This window comes from Syngnathus floridae, chromosome 3 (assembly GCF_059516105.1).
Source record: "Syngnathus floridae isolate MCC-2025c chromosome 3, RoL_Sflo_1.0, whole genome shotgun sequence".
In the NCBI taxonomy this organism is placed as follows: Eukaryota; Metazoa; Chordata; class Actinopteri; order Syngnathiformes; family Syngnathidae; genus Syngnathus; species Syngnathus floridae.
The window spans coordinates 8,165,054-8,189,423 of NC_142415.1; the positions used below are offsets into that span (position 1 = coordinate 8,165,054).

Here is a 24,370-nt window from a genome sequence, read left to right on the forward strand (position 1 = left end):
GCTGACTTGCTGATAAAGAGAAAGCTTGGAGATACTTGAGGTCTCATTTGAAATTGCTCGATCAATTTGAGCCTGTTAATGGAAACGCTGCTGCGAAATAGGCGCTTTTCACATCGTGGGCATTTAAAGTTATTTTCGTGTAATGTTTAACAGCAGAATAGCCATGAGGGGAAATTATCATGTTTGTTCCGATTGAGTATGTTTGCACTGTTGCACAGTCTCTCGCTGTTTTTGTGTATCAATGACGAGAGTGCACTGATATTTAAATGATCTTTGTTTTGAACAAGTTGTCGGACACACCGATAGCTGTCTGACTTCAGATCCAAAATGGCGAATTCGTGAGCTCACATGTCACCCGACCAATTGGAACAACGGGTGATTTCTTCACCCCACGTGGGATTTGCTGGTTCTGATTGGCTAAAGTACCCAATTGGTTAGCGAGTGGTCCTCTCACGTCAGTCGCGTCCTCGTGTCAGTACTCAGTCTGTGTGTGGTACAACGCGCGACGGAGGAAGCGGGTGTATGCTACCCTGTGCTTTATTTCATAACTACGGACATTTATTTTTTAACTCTAGCTGTGCAATTACCCGACAACCATCCACGGGACACCTTGGAGGCTACTTTGACTACTACTGGATTTAATATAACCTCTATTTGAAGGTGTTTTTTCCCACAATATCGAAGGGGGTTCCATAGTCCAGCTGGACAGACGGAGGACGGGACCAGGGAGGTCTGAAACAGCACTGTGGAAGAGCGAAAAACGACGTAAAGCAAAAGGGAGCGGATATTTCTTGCTTCTTTGTGGTGACTTGTGCGAATGAAGGATATGCAACGACCTGTTTGTGGATATTAACATAAAACCTGTGCAAGAGGGGAGGCGAGGGAGTCACTGGAGACAAAGGTAAAAAGCGTGCGACATTACATATCCGCTAGAGAAAACGTGCGCGCGGCGGTGCGCGTGCACTGACTTTGTTCCCTGTGTCTAGGCATAGCCCACTAGAATAAGCCCACTGAGAGCGAGAGATCGCGTGTGCATGAGCGCGTACGTGTTCGCTGAACGCCTCTCAACTCGTTAGATACGAGAAAACAAGCCCAAAGTGTTTCACCAAGGGTGTGATCCAAACTATCAGTGTATACACAGGAGCGTTGTTCTCACTTCTGACTTATTCTAAGAGCTGGAATTAGATCCACGATATGTGGGAAAAAAAGAAGGTGAGATCCACTTCCACACTGCTGTGTATGTGTGTGTGTGTAGGAGAAGTGAGAGCTTCGATGACTGAGCGCCTCGCAGCCGCGAACGGTACTTTGTCCGCCGCCATCCCGCACCACCCTGGGAGGGGGTGGTGGTGAGCTACTGCACTCGGGTTACTTGAAGAAAAACACAGGAAAACAACCGGTTCCCTTGCGTGAAGGACAGATATGTATCCACAAGGCCGGCATCCGGTAAGTAGCTGTTTGATTTGGAAATTGACAAGCCCTTTCAGGTAGCCTCCTCAGTGTGGAGCTACAACACACCTTGCTACTACTCAAGGAGGATTGGCGAGACTCGAGCCTCAGTTGCTATTTCAACATGCCTTTTTAATTCAAATGCATTCCTGCATCGGCGTATTGAGCATTTGTGCACATTGCATCTGTGTGATCAAGTCTGTACAGAGGAACTTGGAGGTCGTTGACCAAAGTGTTGTTTTGGTTTTACAGGCACCTCACCAGCCAGGGCAGCCTGGCTTCAAATTCACCGTGGCAGAGTCGTGTGACAGAATCAAAGACGAATTTCAGTTCTTGCAGGCTCAGTATCACAGGTAACGGTGAACCTACTTGTGTAAACATCACTGGCTTCCAGCTGGAAAGTAGAGAAAGCTTGCAATGTTTTCTTTTTTTCGTATAGCTTTAAGTACAGCTCTGCTAATTAAAGACGGCTAATTTATGAATGAGACAACACCAGCTAAACGGTGATTGCCATTGCCACAAATGGAGTATGTAATCAAATATTTATCCTTCCCTCTCAAGTCTCAAAGTGGAATACGACAAACTGGCCAACGAAAAGACGGAGATGCAGCGCCACTATGTCATGGTAAGCAGAATTGTTGTCAAGATGTCGGTTTGAGTGAGCGCCCGCCCGATCCTCCCTTTAGCCCCAGGTAAGCGGTCACAGGTGGTGTCGAGTCGTGATGTTTTGCAGACGCCGTGTTAGCGCTTGTGCCTGCTGCCGAGTTGTTGACTCACCACGTTTGTGTATTCATTGGATTAGCTGGGGCAGGGCGAGGAGCAGTTGAAACTCGAGCAGGGGTCAAATGCCCGTCTATTGATTGTGGGGTGTGACGACCCCCTCCCCCCAGGGTCCTGTTTATGACCCGACGCGACCCTTCCCAACACACCAAGCGTGACCTGCGGTGGGTTAATGGTCGCTCTGCAGGCTTTGAGCACGAATCAAAGAGTTTTTTGTATTCCCCCCCCTCCCCTTAACTATCCCAACGTGACACTCCTGACACCCAGGGGGTCCCGAGATATGAGGGGCACTTGGTGTGTTTTTCATCAGCCCCTGAGATAATAGAGGTCATGTGTCTATTTTAAGAGATATTTCAAATAATCAACTTGGAGTCCAATCCAACCAAGATCCATGTGTTAAGATTGATGTCAAGCACTGTTTATCATTAGACAATTGGCCATTTGAAATAAATGTATTTTTAATTCAACCAGTTCCAACCAAAGCAATCACGTTGATTGTAATTTACAGGCTTTGCGCTTTGTTCTTTATATGTACAAGTCAGTACACTTTGAATTCACACTATGTTAAGTATAGTAAGCAGTAAAAACATCCCACTGATGTGTTTTGACCGCAATACGCCAAAAAATAAAAAATAAAGTTTATCAGGTGTGAATAACCCTTGTGTCAGTCCGAATGCACATTGTTCTAATGGGGCAAGATAATATGGTGCAGTTTTAGAGTTTAGCCTCTAGTAGTATGTCTTGATGTTGGCGCACGCGCAGTGGTTAGCATTAGCACGTCCTAATGCTTTGTCTTCTCTTTGGCCTGCAGTACTACGAGATGTCCTACGGGCTCAATATTGAGATGCACAAACAGGTATGTAGCCATATCGCCCCAGTCTGTGTTTAGCCAAAACAATCTTGTTGTCCCTCCGGTCTTTGTAGAGTGCACGCACGCATCTGACCTTAGTTCCTACCCTCATCTTGCAATGCCTTCAGGAGGCACACACTGGCTTTCTGTAGTGAAAATGCTGACAGGCTAAACAACAACATGAAGGCCACGCTGCCTGATGGGGATGGTTTGATAAGATTAAAGTGAAGTATTTGGCAGACTGTCTGAGAGGGTGTGTTTTAGCGTCCCGTCTGAATGCTCTCTTGTGTGTATGTGCACGGCGCCGTGCACGTCTCTGCGTTGTAATCTTGCTCCCTCGCCTTGTTCCAGATGCACAAAAAGCTCATTAGTTTAGCTGCCATCCTGCACCGGGCGGGCGGGCATGGTGCTGTAGGCTACGGCTGAAGATGAAAAGGAGAACGTGATTAGTACTTCCGTACGATGGCCGAGCTTCGCAAAAGAGGAGATGAGAATCCGATATGTCAAAGTCCTTAGATAGTGCCCGCATTTCAGACTTCAGGGTTGGTTTGTGTCATTTTTTTCAATTCATACCAGCTTATAAAATCTATCTGTTATACATCTTGACTGGGCATTTCACCGTTTTTTGATTGGAGCTTGACTTTGAATCTGAACCAAAACCATCTCCTTTGAATAAGGAATGTCACCTTGGTTACATGGAAGGCTGCAACTCGCGCTTATGTAAATAATTGTAATTTGTCGATTATTGTGTCGTTTAATCGATGAATGCGATGATGTAAATGCAAATGTTTGGTTTTCATTCAACAATATCATTATTCTACTTTCATGGAGGGTGACAGATATTCGAGAATATTAACTGCTTAACTGAAATTCAAGGGTTTTGGACAATTTTAAGTAAAAAAAACTATTTCTTAACGCTCATGATCAAAATCATAATGTGTTAATTTGGTTATCGATTTATTGTCGATTCATCGTTTCACCTCTGGGTTAAGGTTTGGTATGATGAGTGAGGAGACTTTGTTGATAGCAATTCATGCTAAATTAAAAATCTAGCCAGATGATATTTAAACAGCATTTCCTCCGTTCGTATCGGCTTTTAACTCTCAAGCCCTCATCACTGTGTTGTCTCATCAGGCGTCATTTCATATTCATTCATTTCCAGTCCCTCTCATTGTTGCATCGTGTTTCCTGCCATCATTTCCACTTCCTCCCTGTACCCTTTCATTGCTTTCCCGGCTAACCCCAGCACCCCATTGATGTGACGTGAACAATGGCCCTGCTGTCGTTAGCGCTTCAATATGATGTATGATAGTCGGAGGAAGCGAGAGGGGAGCTATGGAGACGAATCTAGAAGGTTAATGGCATCAGTGAAAAAGCCAGCTGGAACGGCAGCCTACCACACCATTTATCAGCCATTGCTATTTTTGTGGTCATGCGCTGTATGTTTTGGGGGAGCAGGATCCGCTCCCTCCCATCTTGAGTGTTGTTGCGGGTCAGCCACTGCGGGTGGCTGCCTTTGCATGGTGGTGGCGGTGTACAAAACAACAGGGTTAAAGTGGCCAAAGAGACAGGAAAGGAGCGAGACGCTTCAGGGTAAATGAGTTAATCGACTGCTCCTCTCCCGTGTGTGTGTGTGTGGGTGTGTGTGTCCTTTTATTTTATCAATAAAGCCTGCCGGTGTCAAGCGGAGCCCCTGAATAATGCATGATTCCCGCCACCCCCCTTATCTATCCCAAGCTTGATGAGCGAGTGTTTGTGATGACATCAGCGAGAGGTAAATGGACAGCCCCTTGGCCTTGGATTATTGGATGCAGGCAGCCATATTACTTTGCCGGCCTGGAAGATTTATTGCAGTGTGGAACAAAAAGACATCAACTGGCTTTGTTGTTATCAGTAACAAAGCAGATTTGAGAAGCGCAGTAAGGAGCTCACACCCTTGTGCATATAAATAAATACTCTTATCGCTGACACGGTAATGCCGGCGATATGTTGACCAAAGCACACGTCCATCCGCAGAGCTGAGGAGAGCTCAGTGGCTGCCAGGGGCTAATTTGTTTTGACAGTGTCTGCTATGATGGCAAAGACTTCACGCTGGAGGTAATCACCCTCGCTTGCTGTCAATAAGTGATTTTAATTAGTGCAGCTCATTAGACTTCCTCAGCGCCGTGCCCTGCCGACTTTGTGGCAGCGCTCGCGCTCCCTTTCCACTACTGTTGTTTTCGTTTGTAGTACCTATTTAGACGTCATTTGTCAATTCCATAAGAAGATGGAGAGAAAACACATTTGCCCGAAGAGTCTGTGCTTTTGTTCTGTGTACATATCATGTCCCGACTCAGTTTTGGAAGCGTTCCATCAAGAGGCATATTGGCTTCCTAAATGGAGAAAAAAGAGAGTGTGAGGAAGAGCGAAGAGCAGCAGAAAGCAAGCTTGTGCAAATGAATAATTTATAGCGGATTCCTGGAATTGTTTGCCAAGGTGATGATGGCCGACCTGTCTCTAAGCCAAAACAAACTAAGTCGGTGAACACACACACTGCCTCTCAAGGGAGGTTGATGAGGTTACTGGGGGTCTGTGCTTTATTTTGGTAGCCTTGCAAAGGGGAGTGGTCAGGTTGGAGGGTGTGCCTTTGGGCTTTTGTACTCCCAACCACTGGATCATCATGATAGTTGGAGTAGAGAGGAAGCGACGCTTTGTCCGAGTCTATGAAAGGCTCCGGACAGAGAGAGCATTAGAACAACATTGGCTTACTGTATTTGATGATTCCAGCCAGTGGCACCACCAAAAAATGTTGGACAAAAATATATAAGCTCTTCATTTGAGTTTTGCACGTATGCGCTCACAATTAAATGACACGCATGCTAAAAGCGTTTTTAATGAACAAGACACCTCTACACTTGGTGGTTCTTTCTTCCTGTGCTCTAGCTGAGCTGAGAAGACTATTCCCAAACAACTTCCCTCATCACATGCCACTTATTTTCCTCTGCAATTGAATTCTCATCTCTGCTCTCCACTTGGGGACTAATGCCTGCCGCGACAAACAGCCAAATGGCTTTCAACGCACCATTGACAGAGGGACACGGTGGAGAGAGAGCGAGCGAGGGAACTCTCCATGCTGTGTTGCTGCTAAACAACCCTGAGTACCTGTAATTGTGGAGCTGCAGCGAAAACCCCCCATCGCCCTCCAAGGCTTCTGTTTTCAACGATTTCAAGTGACAATAAACGTTTTCCAGTGCCTATCCCTGCCGCTAAAAGCCCGGCGATAAGTCGTCGCTTTTAAGTGGCAGTGAGAAGAATATAGGCACCTGTCAGTCAGTCATGTAGGCCTACAAGCTGTTTGTTTTCTTTGTCAAAGTACGTAGCTATTGTGAAAAGTAAGCAAGTGGCCACTTAGCGAGTCCATTTGAAAGGTTTCGTGTTGTCTAATTGTTGACTTGAGTTCCATTTAGTGCTGCAAACTCTTCATATTTTTGACAAATTTGTTGCAGTGTTGCCAAGATTGGGAGGCAAATGTGGTCGTGAGGGAAGTTGGCTACACGCTCAAATGGATGTTTGGATCTGGGGTTCCTTTTCCTATGAGAGCAGTGGTTTTGAAAAAGCCGCTTTGACAAACACCTGGCGCTCCAGATCTGCCGGTGCATTTGACGACATGGCCAATAGATTCCGGGATGGCTCCGTGTAGTGTCTTTGTCGGGGCTGTTTACTGTGAACAAATGGATGTTCTTTATGAGTGGCTTCATTGTCTCTTTGGTTTGTTGTGGCTTTAATAGCCGAGCGTATCGGCACGCCGCTGTTTTCTCTTCACTCCTTTTTGCTCCCCTTGTAGCCGTTTCCAGACAAGTGGCGTGATGGTGAAACACTCTAATCCTACTGTGTGTCATTGCATCCATCCCCCCGCTAATGATGACTGTTAATGAGTTGCCTCTCTTGTCGTCCTTTTTTGTCAGGCCCCTCCTCACTTAGCCGCTCGCTCCCCAGTTATCCCTCATTAATTTCCTGTGCCGATCACATCGACAGGCTGAAAATTCAATTTAATGACCTTCCTCTGCGCGGCACCTAATATGATTTTACGGGCTGTTCTGGTCAGGACCCTGGTCTCATTTACATAATGATCATTTCTGCCAGATAGTGTTGCCCCAGCAACAGATGTTGGATGGGGGTGGGGGGAATGTCACGTGAGCAAGTGGAGGAAGGGTGTAGTGGAGACTCCCTAACAAGGAGGGACGTGAGGAGGCGTTGGAAGGATGAAAGAGGCCAGATGAAGAGAGACAACACTGTGAGACAGGTCGGACAGAACACCGAGGTAATTCCATGCTCTTATTTTTCGTCCTGCTCGCCCCACCCCCACCCACCACCTCTGCTGCAAAATGAACAGAGTGATACAAAGGGTTGTGGGAAAAGGCCAATGGCAGCTGCTGTCTCTTCCGATCCACTTTGACCGTCAAACAAGTCTAAGGTTGAAAAGGAGTGGAATGCGGCACACACACACACACCTGCTGGGCCTCCACCGCGAATCTCTCAGAATCAATTAGTTCACCTCCCCTGCTTTAGTCAAACCACATTAGCTCGCCGTCAAATCAAAGCATTTCACGTCACCAATCTTGGCTACCCCTCTTTAAGCTTTTCTGCTTGTCTTCATCCCCTCCTCATTCTCTGCGTAGTACAGATTTTAAAAAGGTTTAAAAGGTACATTAGCTTTAAAGGAATATGTTGGGACATCTAAGTGCCGTGGGCAGGCAGCGCAACCTCCATTCATCCAAATACAACACTGAAAAGTACTCTATGTGCCTTATGATGGCCTTCCTCTCTCAGCTAATAATCTGGTCGATACCAAATGTGCCTGTGATAGATAGCGTCCGAGACTTAAGATGACTGCTTTAGCCTGCCCCAAGCGCTCTATGGGCAGTAATTATGAAGTATGGGCCTCATTAGTTTCGTTCCAGCCAGATGGCATTAGCATATTTCAGCCTCCTAATTATATAAGGGCTGAGTCTAATGGTGGCAGTCGAGAGTGTGACGTACATTTCTTTCTCTCCAATTTAGTTAAGGCCATCCTTGATCCAACTGAACCTTGAAGAAATTTGTACAAAATGAATGACACGTTTTGTTGTATTGTCTGTTTGACTGCTTCATTCAAATTTATTCTGTAAACACATAGACTGCCCAAGTAAGATTTTTGTCTCCTTTCTCCTGTAGACTGAAATTGCCAAACGCCTCAATGCGATCCTGGCTCAGATAATGCCATTCTTGTCACAAGAGGTAGGTGCAGCGCCAAGCGACTCATTTTCACAAGAACAGTGGAACCTCAAACACGATGCAATTGGGATGACCTACCTCAGAGGGTCCCCACAACTTTGAATGTTATTGTTACCACGCCTTGATACCGTATTTTCCGGACTATAAGGTGCACCTTCAATGAATGGCCCATTTTAAAACTTTGTCCTTATACAAGGCGCACCGGACTATAAGGCGCACCATTAATGCATCATGTCAGATTTTTAATCCAAATCAAATCATTCTCCTTTTTATCTTTTTTGTTTCAACTTCAGACGCAACAAATTATTTTATAATCACAAAATAATGATCCATGGTCTTTTTGATTCATGATTCATAGTCTTCAGTGGGCCACTTATGATTGATTTCATGACACAATGCTTCGGGCCAGTTTAAATTTAGGAATTTGGTCCATATATTAAGCGCACAGGACTATAAGGCGCACTGTCGGCTTTGGAGAAAATTTTAGGTTTTAGGTGCGCCTTATAGTCCGGAAAATACGGTAATTGGGAACAATTAAGCTTGAAACTCAAGCATATACACACATATACTGGATAATTGTTGGGCTCATTTTGTTTCCAATGTAAATAATGCTTTTTCTTCCTGGTGTGTTTCTTGCAGCACCAACAGCAGGTTGCTCAAGCTGTTGAGCGAGCTAAACAGGTGACAATGACTGAGCTGAATGCTATCATCGGGGTACGTGGACTTCCCAATCTGCCTCTCACCGTGTGTATACCCACTCTTCTTTTTTTATTCCACCTGAGAACAAAGACAAGCCCGCACGTAGAGAGGAGTGTTGGCACCCTTAACCAAGACAAATAGTACTGTTGATATTCAAGCGTGCCGCATGAAGCTTTCAATTGGCCCAACTTTTGCTTTCAGCGTACGCTTAAGACAAATGGGGAAAGGGCAACAGATTGGGGAAGGCAAAAATGGCTTTGTTAGTTTGGTTTTATCATCTGGTTAGATGAAACCAGGCAGTAGCGTTTGAACATTCAGACTGAATACAAATCACAACTTCCTCTTTACAAGTGCAGACTTGTCTCTGATTTCAGTGTGGTAGCATGTTGATTGTTGTGATGTTTACTATGATTTACAGTGTTTACAAAGCAGATCTCACATATTCCCTCCACGGCTGAATCAACATACATTACATCAGATTTACGATCATCCAGCACTGATTTGATATTGTTTGTCATGGCTGCTCCTCAATTAGCTTTAAGGTTCCAGCGAACAGACTTGCCTCGCCTCCCCAGTAAGCTAATGGTCTTTTTTACGACGAGTGAGATCAGAGCTAATGCTATTTATGAGCCAAAAGTTTTGCTTGCTTTGACCGTGTTTGGGGCCTCACTTAAACTTTGTATTTTCCTCTTTTTGATTCAAGGGCAGCAATCTAATTGCACTTTAAAAACCAGTAATTGGCCTTTTAATAGTTACAAGGCAACATTGCTCTCCAGCCAACGAAACCTTTTACTTATTTGGTCCTCCATCTGCTTTTATTTAACCTCAAGACGCTTCCTAATAGCCATCTTGGACCCAGATGTTAGAGTGACCCTTTTGATTAGTCCCTTTCTGTAGCAGAGGTTAGTCAGTGGTTAGCTTGTCCCAGTGGCAGGGGGTCAAGTCTAATGAGAGGTGGATAGTGAAATTCGATTAAACAAAATGAGCCCTGAGCACAGCCCCCAGTTTTAGAGATAATTACTTCCTATTTCCCCTTGAAAGAGGTCAGTCTGTCAGCAACGGGAATGACCTTTCTTTAATTACAGATGGGCAGGAACAGACAGAACGCAGGCGGAGGAAAGAAAAGCTTTATTATTTGCTAGCAGACGTGGCAGGTAATCAATCTCCCTGCCGACTTGACATTCCAAAACTGGCTCACCAAAATCCAATCAAACGAGAGACATTTTTGTGTTCTCACCATGTTCAAAGCATAGTTGGATATTTTTCATCGCAGTGACCAGCACCAACTGTGTGTATGAGGAGGTCATTTATCGTTGTCTTGATTTTCCATCCTGAAACTATACGTTAGCATTCAAATCATGCTTGGCGACGTTGCGTCTCGGTTCACAGAGGTGTACTTAAGTTGGCAATGCTACATTCTATACATGATGTTTCTCCTCATTTGTCTGAATCTGTACCCCCTGTCCTCTTTTGTCCTTCAGAAGCAGCAGCCGCCTCACTGTATCTATCCAACCTTCATGGTCAGAAATGATTCAAAGCACTACGTATCTGTTTAATCCAGCTTGCCCGCAAAATAACATGCATCGCTTTTCACAGGAAGATGTTGAGGATGATGCTTGATTTGTGTGTGTGTGTTGGCGTCTCGTCAGTCGTCCGTGTTGGGCGGGTATCGCAGGTTTGCAGGAGACGAGATGATTACTTGGGAGTAAAAAGCAGCAAGAGCCGCATAGACATTTTGCTGCTGATTAATTTGTGTAATCAGCCAGGTGTGTTTTTAGGTAGCTAATGTGCTGATCAATGATCATTGTCCCACTTGTTAAGCTTGTGTGCCAGCTGCTTTGTGCTGGTGCTGGTGTTGACGCTGCTCACTCCGCCTGACGCCTGTTTTGTTCTGCGGGGAGTCGGTTTCACCTAGTTAACTTTAATTGCCTGTTTCCTGTGGAAGTTGCCTGGGCTGCAATGGCGTTTACGCATAATGAAAAAAGATAAGAGTGAAAGGGAACCAGCTCTTTAGCCATGAATATTGAATTGGAAGCAATTTATTTCACTTCCTCCCTCCCCCTCTCTCCCCCATTCCCTTTCTCGCCCTTTTCCTCACTCGTCTGCCCAACCACATTTTACTAATGAGGCTTCTTGATAACAATCCCTGCGCACTTTTCCTCATTAGGCGCACTGAATAGGGATGCCCATGCCCCAATCCCATGCTCACTCTTCCACCCTCTTGTTAGCGGCTGATTCTGTCTCACCACACTTTTGTCTCTTTTGTTTACATTTTGTCACCTCTGTAGGAAACGTGCACATTTAGCAATAAGCAGTGCTGTCTCTCAGTTGCCTTCATTTACAAAATGCTTCCATGTTTAGTTTGAAAAACAGAACTAGTGGTCATTTTATCAGGCTTTTTTTTTAAATTTTTTAAATAATCTGTTTTAGTCCAATGTCAAGTGTGCTTATTAGTTTTTTGCAACCTCAGGTTTTACTCGACTATGTCGAGCATTTTAGTCCCTTTGTTTTTGTTTTTACTTCAAGAAAACATAATTTTGTTCATTTAGGTTTAACCAAGAAAAAGTGTCAGCATTTTTGTCTAGTGTTAGTTGCTAGAATAAACAATTTCATGTTCATACAGTTAGTTTGGTTAGCCAGCATTAGTTTACAGTTAGTTTAATGTTATTGTTGGAACATTTTTGTCTCGTCTTCATTAATCCACAAGAAATGCATACTAATTTCGTCCCCATCGTTGTTTATTAATGAAGGTCGCACTCCCGTCTAGTTTTCGTGCAATGAAAAATGTGTGTTGACAATATTTGTGTCTAATTTTTTATAGTGAAGTTAACACTCCAGAGAACCAACTAATATTCAACAAGTTCCATCTTTTTAATAAGCCTCTGTGTAATAACTCCAATGCTAGTCTATTTCCTGCATTGCATGTATGGATGAGGTCATGGTGATCCCATCTACGATCAAAATAGCAGTCATGATTTTTGTGAGCTGTTGATGGATGCGCTTAGTGTTATTTAACCTTGTAAGCTTGCACTTGCTTCCCTTTTGCCTGAGTGGCTGATTAACTCGACTCTGACTCTGTGACTAAAGTGACTGTCGACTCACTTTACCCCGACTGCCTTTTACATAGAGACAGACATCTGAGGCCTCTTGGGGGTTGTGGGTCCGCATGCGTATGACTCTGCTCCAAAGGGTTTTAGTTGAGCTGATTCTGCTCTCATTGTTTTTTAATGACTGTGCTGACCAAAGTGTTTAAACATACCTCTCCATTAAAAGCATTGATTCATTGTGACTTGATTTAGAGCACTCCAATCTGGACATCTGAAGACTTTGGAAAAGTCTTTGCTTTAAATGCTTCTGATACATCATCACTGTGTCCTTGAGAACAAGGCTAGGTCCATAATGGAAAGGTTTAATAAGATTGGTGGGGAGGAACTGTACTTTTCCATCATAGCCTTGACTTCGCTCAAACATCTTAGACCACTCACCCCAGGAATGTGGAAGATGGGGTCAAAGCTAATCTTCCTGTAATAGCTACTTAATAGCTTTAGTTGTTGACGTTATTTTGTTGCGAACAAAACTGCCAAGCTGGGCATGTCAAGAACCAGCTGTCATTCTCCTTTACGGGTTGAATTGTGGAAAAAATGATATGCAGGGAAAGGCCACATTATATTTGCCCACAATAGTGAAGTGAATTGCTTTCCTTTCAGTGAATGAGCTCAGCTTGTTGGCGATCACCGTCATCTTGCTATTATGATCCATAAATGGTTTGGCCTGGAAATAAATGTTGGTGTAAGCATGCATAGATAGAGTGCAGCCATTCAAGGATTCACTTCCCAGCCAACCCACGTGTCCTCTTGTCTTCCCTCCTGCCTCCCTCTATTTGTTGCAGCAGCAGCAGCTACAGGCCCAGCACCTCTCCCACGCAGCCCACGGGCCACCTGTGCAACTGCCCCCACACCCTTCGGGTTTACAGCCACCCGGCATCCCCCCTGTGACGGGTGCTGGCTCTGGCCTGCTTGCACTCGGTGCTCTCGGAAGCCAGGCGCACCTGCCTGTCAAGGATGAGAAGAACCATCACGACCTGGAGCACAGAGGTGAGGCGCACTCACTCACTCACTCACTCACTCACTCACTCACTCACTCACTCACTCACTCACTCACTCACTCACTCACTCACTCACTCACTCACTCACTCACTCACTCACTCACTCACTCACTCACTCACTCGCTCGCTCGCTAGAACGAGGAGGTTTCAAATGTAAATTGGTTGAGTAGATTAAATGGGGTGGGTGGGGAGCATGTTTGATTGGTTTACAGGTTACGGTGCAGTTAATTGACCGTAGTGCAATTTGCATTCACAACCCTGAACTGGAGACATTTTAAAATACCAATTTGTCACTGGCCTATTGAGCATTAACAAACATTTATTAATCAGTAATGAAGGTATTAAATATAGCCTATAAAATGGTTCTAATGATACCTTATCAGACACAGGTATTAAAATGAATTATGCAGTTGATCACATCAGCAATGAGATTAATCTTTGATCTGAATAATGTATTACTTTTGTCTGATGAAAGCACAGAGACCTGTGACACCCATACTAATTTGCTTTTTGCTTTTCTCTCTCCTGGCCCCTCATCTTTTCATTCGCCTCTGGCTATTCCTCTGAAAGAACGGGAGTCGAGCACGGTACGTTTACTCCCCACTCTTTTTTTGTACCTGTCTTTGCTGGTGATTAGGTGTACCTAACGGAGACTCAAGATCCTCCGAAATCCATGTTCTCCATGTAAGAACACACATTTTGTGTATACGAGTGCACTAGCACGAAGTTATTCGCTGACTGAAGTCAAATATTGAAGTCTAACCAAATAAAGTCTAAAGCCATCTAATCCTGGAGGAAAATGACTCTGATCGGACAGAGCGGATTAGTAGGCAGCTCTAGCTCCTTTAATTTCATCTCAACTTGGACTGTCCTTCTATTCTCAAGCAGTTGGCTGGCCAATAACTGACTCCCTTTCAACAGCTTTTATTCCAATACTCTTTGTGTGCTTTCATTTTTTTTTTTGGGTGTACTCCTCTTGAACAATGTTCACCAGTCACCCCACTCACGCCATTTTATCACTCTGCCCTCTCATGTTAAAGTCCCCGTTTATTGGAGTGCCTCGTAGCGCTCCGATAACTGGAGCGTAATGCTCCGTTGGACGGGATGGGACAGATTACGTTCCCATTGACTGGCCTTTGTGAATGGGCCCACTCATGTCTGAAGGGAAGCCAAACTATGCCTCCGCCTTGTGTCGTGACAAGCGCCCACCAGTGCCGGCACACCTGATCTCGCCACACCTCTTTCCACTCGGGCTTCAAGGTAATCCAACACCAGACAAGGTGGAAAGTCGACGGTTACTGAGTGCAAGCGCAGCCCTTTAAAGGTCACCCACCGGCTTGCATACAAAGACGAGCTGTATTCCATCAATCAATGCGTCTCCTTCCCCGTGCCTCAAATGAGCACTTACTGCACAAATTTTCATATATTGAGCAAGATGTAGGAAATTGGAAATGATTGAATCGTGCTTAGCTGGATCAAGGAAGTCTGACTCTTTATGTGCTGGCCTGTGCCAAAGCATTTTCCAAAGGGCTTGTGGTGTTATTGGCTGCGTGTGTCATTAAGAGCCAGGAGAGGCAGCTTCCCTTCCTTTTCTAAGTCATCACTTAGCCTTCGTCTGACTTCTTTCCCCGACCGCTTTTCCTGCTCATTCCTCTTTTCCGATGAAGGCGCGTGTTTCGGTGTGGGCTGCCCTCAGAGTTCTCTCTCCTCACCCAATGTTGTTGCCTGTCAGCGTGTTTGACCGCAGCACCGGAGGCCCGACTACAAAGATCCCTTTTGCAGTTACTTGGAAAGTGCCAGTTCATGAGGGCATTCCCACTATGTGGGCAGAAGCTCATTGCCTGCCACACAGCTCTGCTTTCAAGCTATTTTCATTTGACTCTCGTTCCTTTCCTCGACCTATTTTCCCCATACACTCTTTGTGTTGTCACATTAATTTAGTGGCACCTTTTTAGCCTGGAGTTGATTTTTGATCAACTTTGCTGTCAGTTGTTGATAGTAAATGATCGTGTCATACTGCACACATTTAGATGTTCCTGCAGTAAATGTCTTTACTTCTTATTTGCAAGCGTGTGCATGTTGCTAATCTACAAGTATTTCAGTGTATAATAAAGCACCTTTGCTCATATCCTTGTTTGATTTAAATGACTAAATTGCTTCAGGCATGTTTCTGAATGCGTTTAAGAGGATTAAGTATGGATGTGTGTTTGTTATGGTTCAGGAATAATGATGGGTATTTCCAGGGGCCATTCCGCCAGTCTTTCTTTACCCTTCAATGACAAATCTATCCAGAGCCACTGTGCACTTGCTTTTATTCAACATTGCCACAGCTTTGAAGAATAAAAGCCAGAGTCATGTCTCCAGTGTTGGCTAGAAGTTGACGAAGCAGTGGTTTCTTGGTCCCTTGCATCTGGCGCTTTCCTTGACTAAATGGTCAATTTATGTGTTTACTTGCTTACCATCAGTGCCATGATAGAGGAAGATGACAGACTCCAGGCTGAGCTAGCTTCCGACAGTGTTTTTTTTTACCCTCCAATATTTCTTTGATGTAAATAATGAAAGATCTTCCATCTTTTGGAGCATTTAATTTACACTGACACATCTTTGTATTTGTTGGCAGAATAATTCTGTGTCGCCATCAGACAGCCTGCGGGCAGCAAGTGAAAAGCACCGCGGCTCCTCAGATTATGGACTTGACCCTAAGAAACGTAAAGTGGACGACAAGGACAACATGAACAGATATGTGAGTCTTTTTGCTTCAAATGAAAAAGGCACTCAACAGGGCCCAATGGCAGAAGTAAAGTGCACCAATAATGGAGAAAAGTAAAAGGACACACGGCTATGGAACTATCATAAACATTGGATGAATTCAAAATTGAAAGCATTTTGTTGTCCTCAATGTCTCGGTAAAAGTACTAATTAGGCCGTAGCAGAATGAAAAGAAGAAAAAAAAACTCAACCCACAAGTGTGTGGTACTTTTTTGTCATCTACTAATTCATTGCTAGACTAATCCAGACAGCGAGCAGCGATTTCCATTTCGCTCATTGTTTTGTTTTTTTCTTTCAGATAATGCATGAGAAACGTCATTTTTGAAAATGTAATTATAAATAAAGCAACACTTTTTGATGTGAATTCTCAGGTGGATTAAATGAACCAGTCTGCTGATTAGACTAAAACGCAAACTTGTCTATTTAGGTTAATATTGTCCTATGATTTTCAGAGGTTATTTACTTAGCGTATTCTGCCTCCGGCATGCCTTCATTTCAGGATAGCGACGGAGACAAGAGCGATGACTTGGTGGTGGACGTTTCTAATGAGGTAAGACGGCGTCGGGACAATGCTGCCCGGCCGCATTCCACAGTGTTAGCATTGCTAATGACAACTGTCTGTGAAGGAATCAAGGCCTCCCACCCACACTGTTGCCAAAATGTCTGTCCTGGTGTTGATTGTATTTCGTTGTTATCATTCTTTTGGCGCCCATGCGTAAAATAAGACAAGGATAAAAGGGAGCGGCAGGTGAATGAGAAGTGTTTGTGTATGAGAGCGTTAGAGCACACATGAGTATACTATATATTATCTGTGTTTGCACATGAGGCCCCAGTTTGTTTGACCTACGTGTACATGCCAGTCACTTTCCTCCGGTCTGTTTGCTCAGTCTCTCTCCTCGTCTGTCTCGTTTCGTTCCCTCCGTAGGATCCGGCCACCCCGCGTGGGAGCCCCGCTCACTCTCCTCCGGAGAACGGGCTGGATAAATCACGGGTTCTGAAGAAAGACGCCGCCCCTAACAGCCCTGCTTCGGTGGCGTCCTCAGGAAGCACGCCGTCCACCAAAGCAAAGGACCACACCCATATGACGGTGAGTGACATTTCGAAATAAATAAAGACTGGATGAAGTAAAAAGATGCTCTCCCTAACAGGCTTGAAGTGACGGACTAAAACGTATTTGTACAATGGAATGGGTAGTTTTGAAGGACTAGTATTGAGAAGGCTTAGCAGGAGGCGACAATGAGGGGGCAGTGGGTCGATGCTCAGTGGAAATCAAACCTCCTTTCAATCGCATTTCTGGCTTAGCCAATAAGTGGCCATTCCTTCTTCACTGAGACTATAAATAAGAGTGAGACATGCTCCATTTTCCTTGTTATTTTCTCCTTCCATCGTTTCCCTTTTCGCTAATGTCGTAACCTCGCCTGGTTTGACATTAACCGTTCCAGTAAAGAATGACACTCCGCAGCCCTTTGCTAGACACTCAGCTTCCTTCTCTCATCCCTCCTTAATGTGTTTGACCAGGCTGAGAAGCCAAGCTCTTTTCTCTTGATTGCGGATGGAAGAAAGAGCTTCATTATGACAAAGTGTTAGGGCCATCATCTAGCTTGTCTGGCTATGTTTAATGAGTTTGACCTCTTAGCAAAGGTTTATGCCTTGACTCCCACTCAAACCATGACTGTAATGAAGTGCCAGTGTGGGATTGGATTACCCTGAGCTATCCGCTCAGATTGTCACTCTGGATTTCCTGGGACTGTTTTTAGCTCTTTTTTTTTTTTTTTTTTATGTAACTGGCTGGTTTTATTCGGCGGGGACACTGAACATTTTCCGGACAAAATAAAGGCACCAAACGAGTAAAAGATGTTTATTGTTTTAGAATGACAAGTCATCTACACCGAGCCTGAAGTCCAACACGCCCACACCCAGAAATGAGGCACCCACACCAGGAACAAGCACCACTCCAGGGCTGAGGCCTCTGACTATGGGTAAACCGCCTGGCATGGAGGCGTTAGGTATTAAGCATACTTATGCCCCAGACCTGTTGCAAACTTATTTTGGGTACCTGAATGGAAATAATGAACCTGACTTTATGTTCTATCGTCGGGGTCACCAACTTTTTTTGAAACTGAGAGCTACTTCTTTGGCAACCACTTTCATACGCCCTTCTGAAATAAGAAATTTGTTTCAAATATTTTGGGATAAATCTTGTCAGCACTAATGTAAATGTTTCAGTACTATACAACACTGTACTGTTGTTTTCAAATTTAAAACAATGCAAGCTTATTCAAACAAATAGCAACAAACAACTTAAATCCAGTTCAGATCTAAGTAGAACTATTTATTAAATCCGCACTTTGTTTTTGTAGTCCCGTAACATGATGTTTGTCCTCTGTAGCTGCCCCTGCCCTTCGCACACCCCTTTCCATTGCGGGTTCCTACGCCACCCCCTTTGCCATGATGGGTCATCACGAGATGAACGGATCCCTCACCAGCCCGGGTGTCTATCCTGGTCTGATTTCACCTCAGATGAGTGCCGCGGCAGCCGCCGCAGCTGCTTATGGACGCTCACCCATTGTAAATATCTTTTCGTCAATCTTGAGTTTCGCACATTTTGCATACTTCAGCCTCATCATTGTGGCACTAACGTTGACGTGAATTAATCATCTCAGCTCGTGCAATGTGTATGCAAAATGACTCGTGGAAAGTTAAGTATTCAGTCTGTATTTCCATAATTCTGCGAATATCTCTGCTCCCCTGGCTATAGCTTTGTGTACGTAATGAAAAAGAACAAAGACTGCCAAGATCCCATTACTTTGATGTTCACTAGTTAGCATTCTAAAGGCTTGAAAAAGGCGCTTCCCTAAAATGAATCTCATGTTTGAAAATCTCCCAGGTTTTCATTAGTATTACCAAGTGGGATGTTGTGTTATCTTGTGTAAAGCTTCTCTGTTCGCAGTCGGGTCGAAACTCTGGTTTTCAGGGAATTTGCCTTCAAACGATTATATGGGGCCTCCGTGTGCTTTCAATAGATGAAAGAAGGCGTAATTTCCCATTTGAGTCTTTTAATAGTCCAACTTATATCAGCAGCTTATCATATGCTTTTTATGCTTTACACAACTTGTTTATGCAGGCAGGGTTTGACCCGCATCCCCACATGAGAGCTCCAGGTCTGCCAACCAGCCTCCCTTCCATTTCAGGAGGAAAACCGTGAGTATTTGAAGCTCTCGTGTTGCTTGCAGTGCATACATCATCTGACTGAGTTAAAGAGTTTGAGATGTAATATAAATATCGGTTACCACGGATTCAATTTGTGGCATAGTTAGGCTATAACGCTCACATTTTGAATTTCTGACCTATTTTCGGTGTGATGACGCATTCTCGGTAGAGCTCACTCTCCCAGTTCAACTTGGCTAAATTTCCTACAGATCATTGGTTTGATAATAGCATAGCATATCAGCTTGTTATGAATTCTTTCCGTTAGTGCTCTATGTTTCACCCCCTGTGTCAAAATGACAAAGCTACTCTGACAAGAGACATACATTTCTCAAGTTGATCTCCTCTCCTCGCCCCTTCTGGCTTTTTTTTTTTTTTGCAGGGCATATTCTTTTCACGTGAGTGCGGACGGTCAGATGCAGCCTGTGCCCTTCCCCCCAGACGCACTGATAGGCCCGGGCATCCCGCGGCACGCTCGTCAGATCAACACACTGAGCCACGGGGAAGTCGTGTGCGCTGTCACCATCAGCAACCCCACTCGTCACGTCTACACAGGCGGCAAGGGCTGCGTCAAGATCTGGGACATCAGCCAGCCAGGCAGCAAGAGCCCTGTGTCCCAACTTGACTGTCTGGTAATTAGTTGTCATTGTTTCTTACACAGTCATGGCACAATGCCTTTTTTACAGGCCTCCTAGCAGCCGGGATATATTATATACTCCCGCTATAACAGCTCATTGCTTGAGTCCGGTTCCCCATCCCCACTGTAGCTTAACCCCACATCCCTGTGGGAGTGAAATGTGAGTAATTTGGCGGTGCCGCGCTATGCTGAAATAATCCTTTGGTGCGGAGGGGGGGAAAAAAATCCTGCTGAGTAAAGATGTTCTGATTGGCTGACCTTGTCTGCCATTACCGAGCTCGTTGCTCCCTTCCAATTGCCTTCCATTTTGCATTTTGATACTGCGGCTTCATCCCCTTTACATGGCTGCAAACATCCTCAAGGTGCATTGGGAGTGCAATTGGCTCTTATAAAGCCGTCAGGGGGCTGTTTTAATTCGGCTGAGAGCACCCACGCTCCTGACTCTTGCCCTGTCTGCTTCCCTATAACTCTTGTTAAAGCTGACACGTTTGTCTTCACTTTATCACAAGAGACAAAAAGGTTTTTCCAAAACTGCTCTCGTCCATTGAAGTGTTGAACTCCGTCCTAATCGTTGTTACCCTACATACTTGCAATTGGAGGTCTTTTTCTTAGTGTAGCTGGGAAAAAAGTATGAAGATGTTCCCCATTTATCCGGACAATGCTCACCTCTTGTTTGTGCTTCAGAACAGGGACAATTACATCCGCTCGTGCAAGCTGTTGCCTGATGGCCGCACCCTAATTGTGGGCGGCGAGGCCAGCACACTGACCATCTGGGACTTGGCATCGCAGACACCACGAATTAAGGCGGAGCTTACTTCCTCCGCCCCAGCCTGCTACGCGCTGGCCATAAGCCCCGATGCAAAGGTCTGCTTCTCCTGCTGCTCGGATGGCAACATCGCCGTGTGGGATCTCCATAATCAGACTCTTGTCAGGTAAGTACACCAACATGGTAATAGAAATGTACAAGCGGATTCAGTTGGGCCTTCACGGACCCTCCTGTCTTGTTCCAGGCAGTTCCAGGGCCACACGGACGGAGCCAGCTGTATCGACATTTCGCATGATGGGACCAAGCTCTGGACCGGAGGCCTGGACAACACAGTCCGCTCTTGGGATTTGAGAGAAGGACGGCAGCTCCAGCAGCATGACTTTACCTCACAGGTGAAGAACAGGCACATTCAGGCTGCCAAGAGTGAATATTTTGATTCCTGCAAGTGTCATAGTCAGTTCTTTGGTTGGTCCTCGTTGCAGATCTTCTCCTTAGGCTACTGTCCCACTGGAGAATGGCTGGCTGTGGGCATGGAGAGCAGCAATGTGGAGGTGTTGCACCACACTAAGCCTGACAAGTACCAGCTACATCTGCACGAAAGTTGCGTCCTCTCACTCAAGTTTGCCTACTGTGGTGAGAAATTTAAAGCATATGTACACGTGAGCGATGGGAAAGATTGCAATGAGAACAGCCAATTATAAGAAAAACTGAAGACAAACGGTTTTGTTGTTGCTGAGCACGGGAGCACTCTGAGAAGTCTTGAATACACAGAGAAAGTTGGAGTTCTCAAGAAATCACACATCATTACTCAGCTCGACATGTTGAGTAGTAAGCAAAGTATCTGCTAGATGAGGGAGACAACCGGGTCACAAATCCTGTTCATATTCTGAAGAACCCTTAATGTTCTGAACTGTTAATGAGTTATTGACTGTGCTAGTTGTATTTTTTTCCTTGTGGAATTCTTGATGCAGCCCAGGCAGTTTGAGAATCCTGTCTTAAGTAGTACAGGTAATGCGCATACTGTGTGTATACTCACCTAAGTATTATAACTTTGCCGTTATTTGAGTTCGGGTTGCTTGGATATTTTTTTTTCATGGCCAAGTGTAATTAGGACAATCGCTATAAATATTAACTTTAACCTGAGGAAAAGAATGTACTTCTGTGTCAGAGTGACTCTCTGTTGTACACGTTATATAAGGTAAAATAACATTACTTTGGAACAAACAAAGTCGGGAAACAATTCTGCACAGGAAACTACTCCAAGTGGGTTGTTGAATGTTGGCCCGCGTTTGCCCATGGCCCGATTGTCGAGTTTATTATTATTTTTTTTGGTCAGGGTTTGTTCAAAGTCACGGATGGTCCTAAAGACAGTTTTAATAGTCACAAACAGCTTTGTAAGAAAAAGTGCTTGCAACCTTTTGAAGCTGTTTGCAACCTTAAGGAACCCAGATGAAAAACAACACCATTCGGCATGTGTACAAACACTTGCAGCTGAGTGAGATTGCGGCTTAATCCCTCCTACGGCACTCTGTCGTATTTCAGCCACTCCAGAGCTGGTTCACTCAAATGGTGCTTCTTCCGGGCTCTTGCCGCCATTAATTACACCATTAGCTGACTAGTCATTTGGGTAATTAGTCAGAAGCTGATTTAAATAATTATCTGAGCGGAAATAGTGCAGGACGCCATTATGAGATTTTTTTCTGATCGTTTATGTTGTGCTATTTTCCCCAATTAGCTTTTATGGCCATTGATGGACAAATTCAGTCATTATGCATTTGCCTCCTGGCTACAGTTACGGCGTCAGGACATAAATGTCACCAAATGATCAGAGCAGATTCCAGATCATTTTCTGAAGGCAATTATTCTGTGTTTGCAGGTAAATGGTTTGTGAGCACGGGGAAGGACAATCTGCTGAATGCATGGAGGACTCCCTATGGTGCCAGCATATTCCAGGTATTAACATCAGACAATTCACATTGAATAAGCAGAACATGCTACACAACGGCAATTCTCCTCCATAGATGTTGTCTGGGCTAGAGTTGAGATTCTGCTTTTTTTTTTTTTTTTTTCCCCCTTGGTCTAAATTTAGGATTTGTAAACGTAATCATCAAATCTATGTTACGAGTGTAGGCCTGTACGCAATAGAAGTGCTAAACATGACCTTGTTTTATTTGCGCAGTCCAAGGAGTCGTCTTCGGTCCTAAGCTGTGACATCTCGGCAGATGACAAATACATTGTGACGGGTTCTGGTGACAAGAAAGCCACAGTCTATGAGGTCATCTACTAGAGACACTCTCACTCTGCTTTAGCACTTCTACTGAGACTACTCTTCGCCCTGACTCTGCCATCTAGTATCTGCAAAGTGGAACACAAGACTTTTATCCACCCCTGAATACATCTGCCACAGGGAAGCTGATTTTTATGTGCAGCCTTTTGTCGGGGGAGAGGGGTGGTTCACATTTTTGTGTCTTATTGTCTTTTGTATTTTCTTTTTTTTTGAGTATTTGAGCCTAACCCAATGAAGCAGTGCTTCAGCCCTGAGAACCATGGTCCACAGATGTCTTGTGAAAAGTGTACATATTGGATTAAATAAAATTACCTTTTATATATATTATAAAATATATATATATTTTCATGTCCTGGGTGTACTTGTGATAAGTTTTGGCCCTCACCGTCTTACTGAAAATGTGAGCGCAAATCATAGATTAGAACTTTTGAACTGTAACTCACTTTTGTTGTTTCCTTGAAGCACATTCTTCGGGCTGACCTTTACAGCGAGATGCAGTGAAACGGGACATTGTAAACTTGAACGTTGTGGAACATCTAAATGGCCTTTCAGCTCAGTGCTCTTGCGAGATAATGTGGTCTGATCTGCATTGCGTGACTCTTTTGTGCCACAGTGGGACCCAGTGAGACTGATCAAAAAGAAGAGATTGAGCGAGTTTAATGTTTAGCGAAATCCTTGGACCTCAGTTGGCAGCGGAAGCACTGCAGGAGCCATGAACTTAACGACAATGTGCTTTTAGCTAACTTTACATAACAAGGGTTGTAGAATTGCACCATCGATTTCTTAACTTGAGGCTACTGTTAAAAAGTCCATCCCAAGCCATTGGAGTCAATCTGCCTCCTCTGTTTTTTCATTTTTGCATTTTATTCATTGAATGTGTTTGGTCGCTCATGACTGGGAGGCAGGTAGGCGTCATCGATGTCGTTGACTCCACCTTTCAGTCCTTTAGGAAATGATCAGTGCCTGTTCTTGATGAAGCCGTGGGAGACAAAAAAAATACGCACGACTGAATCAAGTTGCTCATGTTGACATGAGCACTGAATTGGACTGGTTTTTTTACACTGTGCTCCCAATGTCAGTCTTTCCTACAGAAAACAATAGGGGAGGTGTTGTGGGGAGGATTGCACTTCCCACTGTATCACACCAAAGTATGTAGCAAATGCTGTCAGCACTGGGAAGAAATGTATAGTTGTTAATAAATCAATAAACCTTTTTGTAGAAATTGTCTTGTTCTCTCTGATAGATACTGAAGGGGCTTCAGTTGGGTCCATTCGTGCCAGGTAGCAATGGCGCTTTGCATGCCACTGTACTCATGTCACGATTAAGCGCTCAAAGGAGTGTTAGGACCACAATTTAAAAAAAAAACAACAAAAAAAAACATTATCCTAACAAATTGAACCTCCGATTTCTAAGATCAACCTAAAAGCAGCAGTTTGTAATCACTGTCTTCTGAATTGCATGTTATGAATGCTGAGAAAGTAGTAAATATGCTTTGTCATTGCATTTGAGCACCTAAATCAAAGTGACAGATTGAAGTTATCTTTAATCTGCTCACAATGATTAAGAGACAT

General features: G+C 44.4%; 1 protein-coding gene across 12 annotated transcripts; it reads left to right on the plus strand.

Moving 5' to 3' along the window:
- tle3b (TLE family member 3, transcriptional corepressor b) lies at nucleotides 1–24,021 on the plus strand. 12 transcript variants are annotated; one of them, XM_088371100.1, is made up of 22 exons: nucleotides 1–901; nucleotides 1,256–1,443; nucleotides 1,699–1,799; nucleotides 2,008–2,071; nucleotides 3,038–3,082; nucleotides 8,270–8,332; nucleotides 8,969–9,073; nucleotides 10,510–10,548; nucleotides 12,918–13,121; nucleotides 13,661–13,720; nucleotides 15,754–15,876; nucleotides 16,402–16,452; nucleotides 16,828–16,989; nucleotides 17,773–17,908; nucleotides 18,292–18,470; nucleotides 19,027–19,103; nucleotides 19,492–19,741; nucleotides 20,431–20,678; nucleotides 20,757–20,904; nucleotides 20,995–21,145; nucleotides 22,389–22,465; nucleotides 22,692–24,021. In XM_088371100.1, the coding sequence occupies exons 2-22, from the start codon at nucleotides 1,420–1,422 to the stop codon at nucleotides 22,797–22,799; spliced, it is 2,415 nt and encodes an 804-aa protein (XP_088227226.1). In that variant the 5' UTR covers nucleotides 1–901; nucleotides 1,256–1,419; the 3' UTR covers nucleotides 22,800–24,021. The 12 variants fall into 12 exon arrangements, with proteins under 12 accessions (XP_088227226.1, XP_088227227.1, XP_088227229.1 ...); XM_088371101.1 differs by having other exon boundaries at nucleotides 12,921–13,121; XM_088371103.1 differs by having other exon boundaries at nucleotides 8,969–9,043.
- Nucleotides 24,022–24,370: the final 349 nt, after the last annotated feature.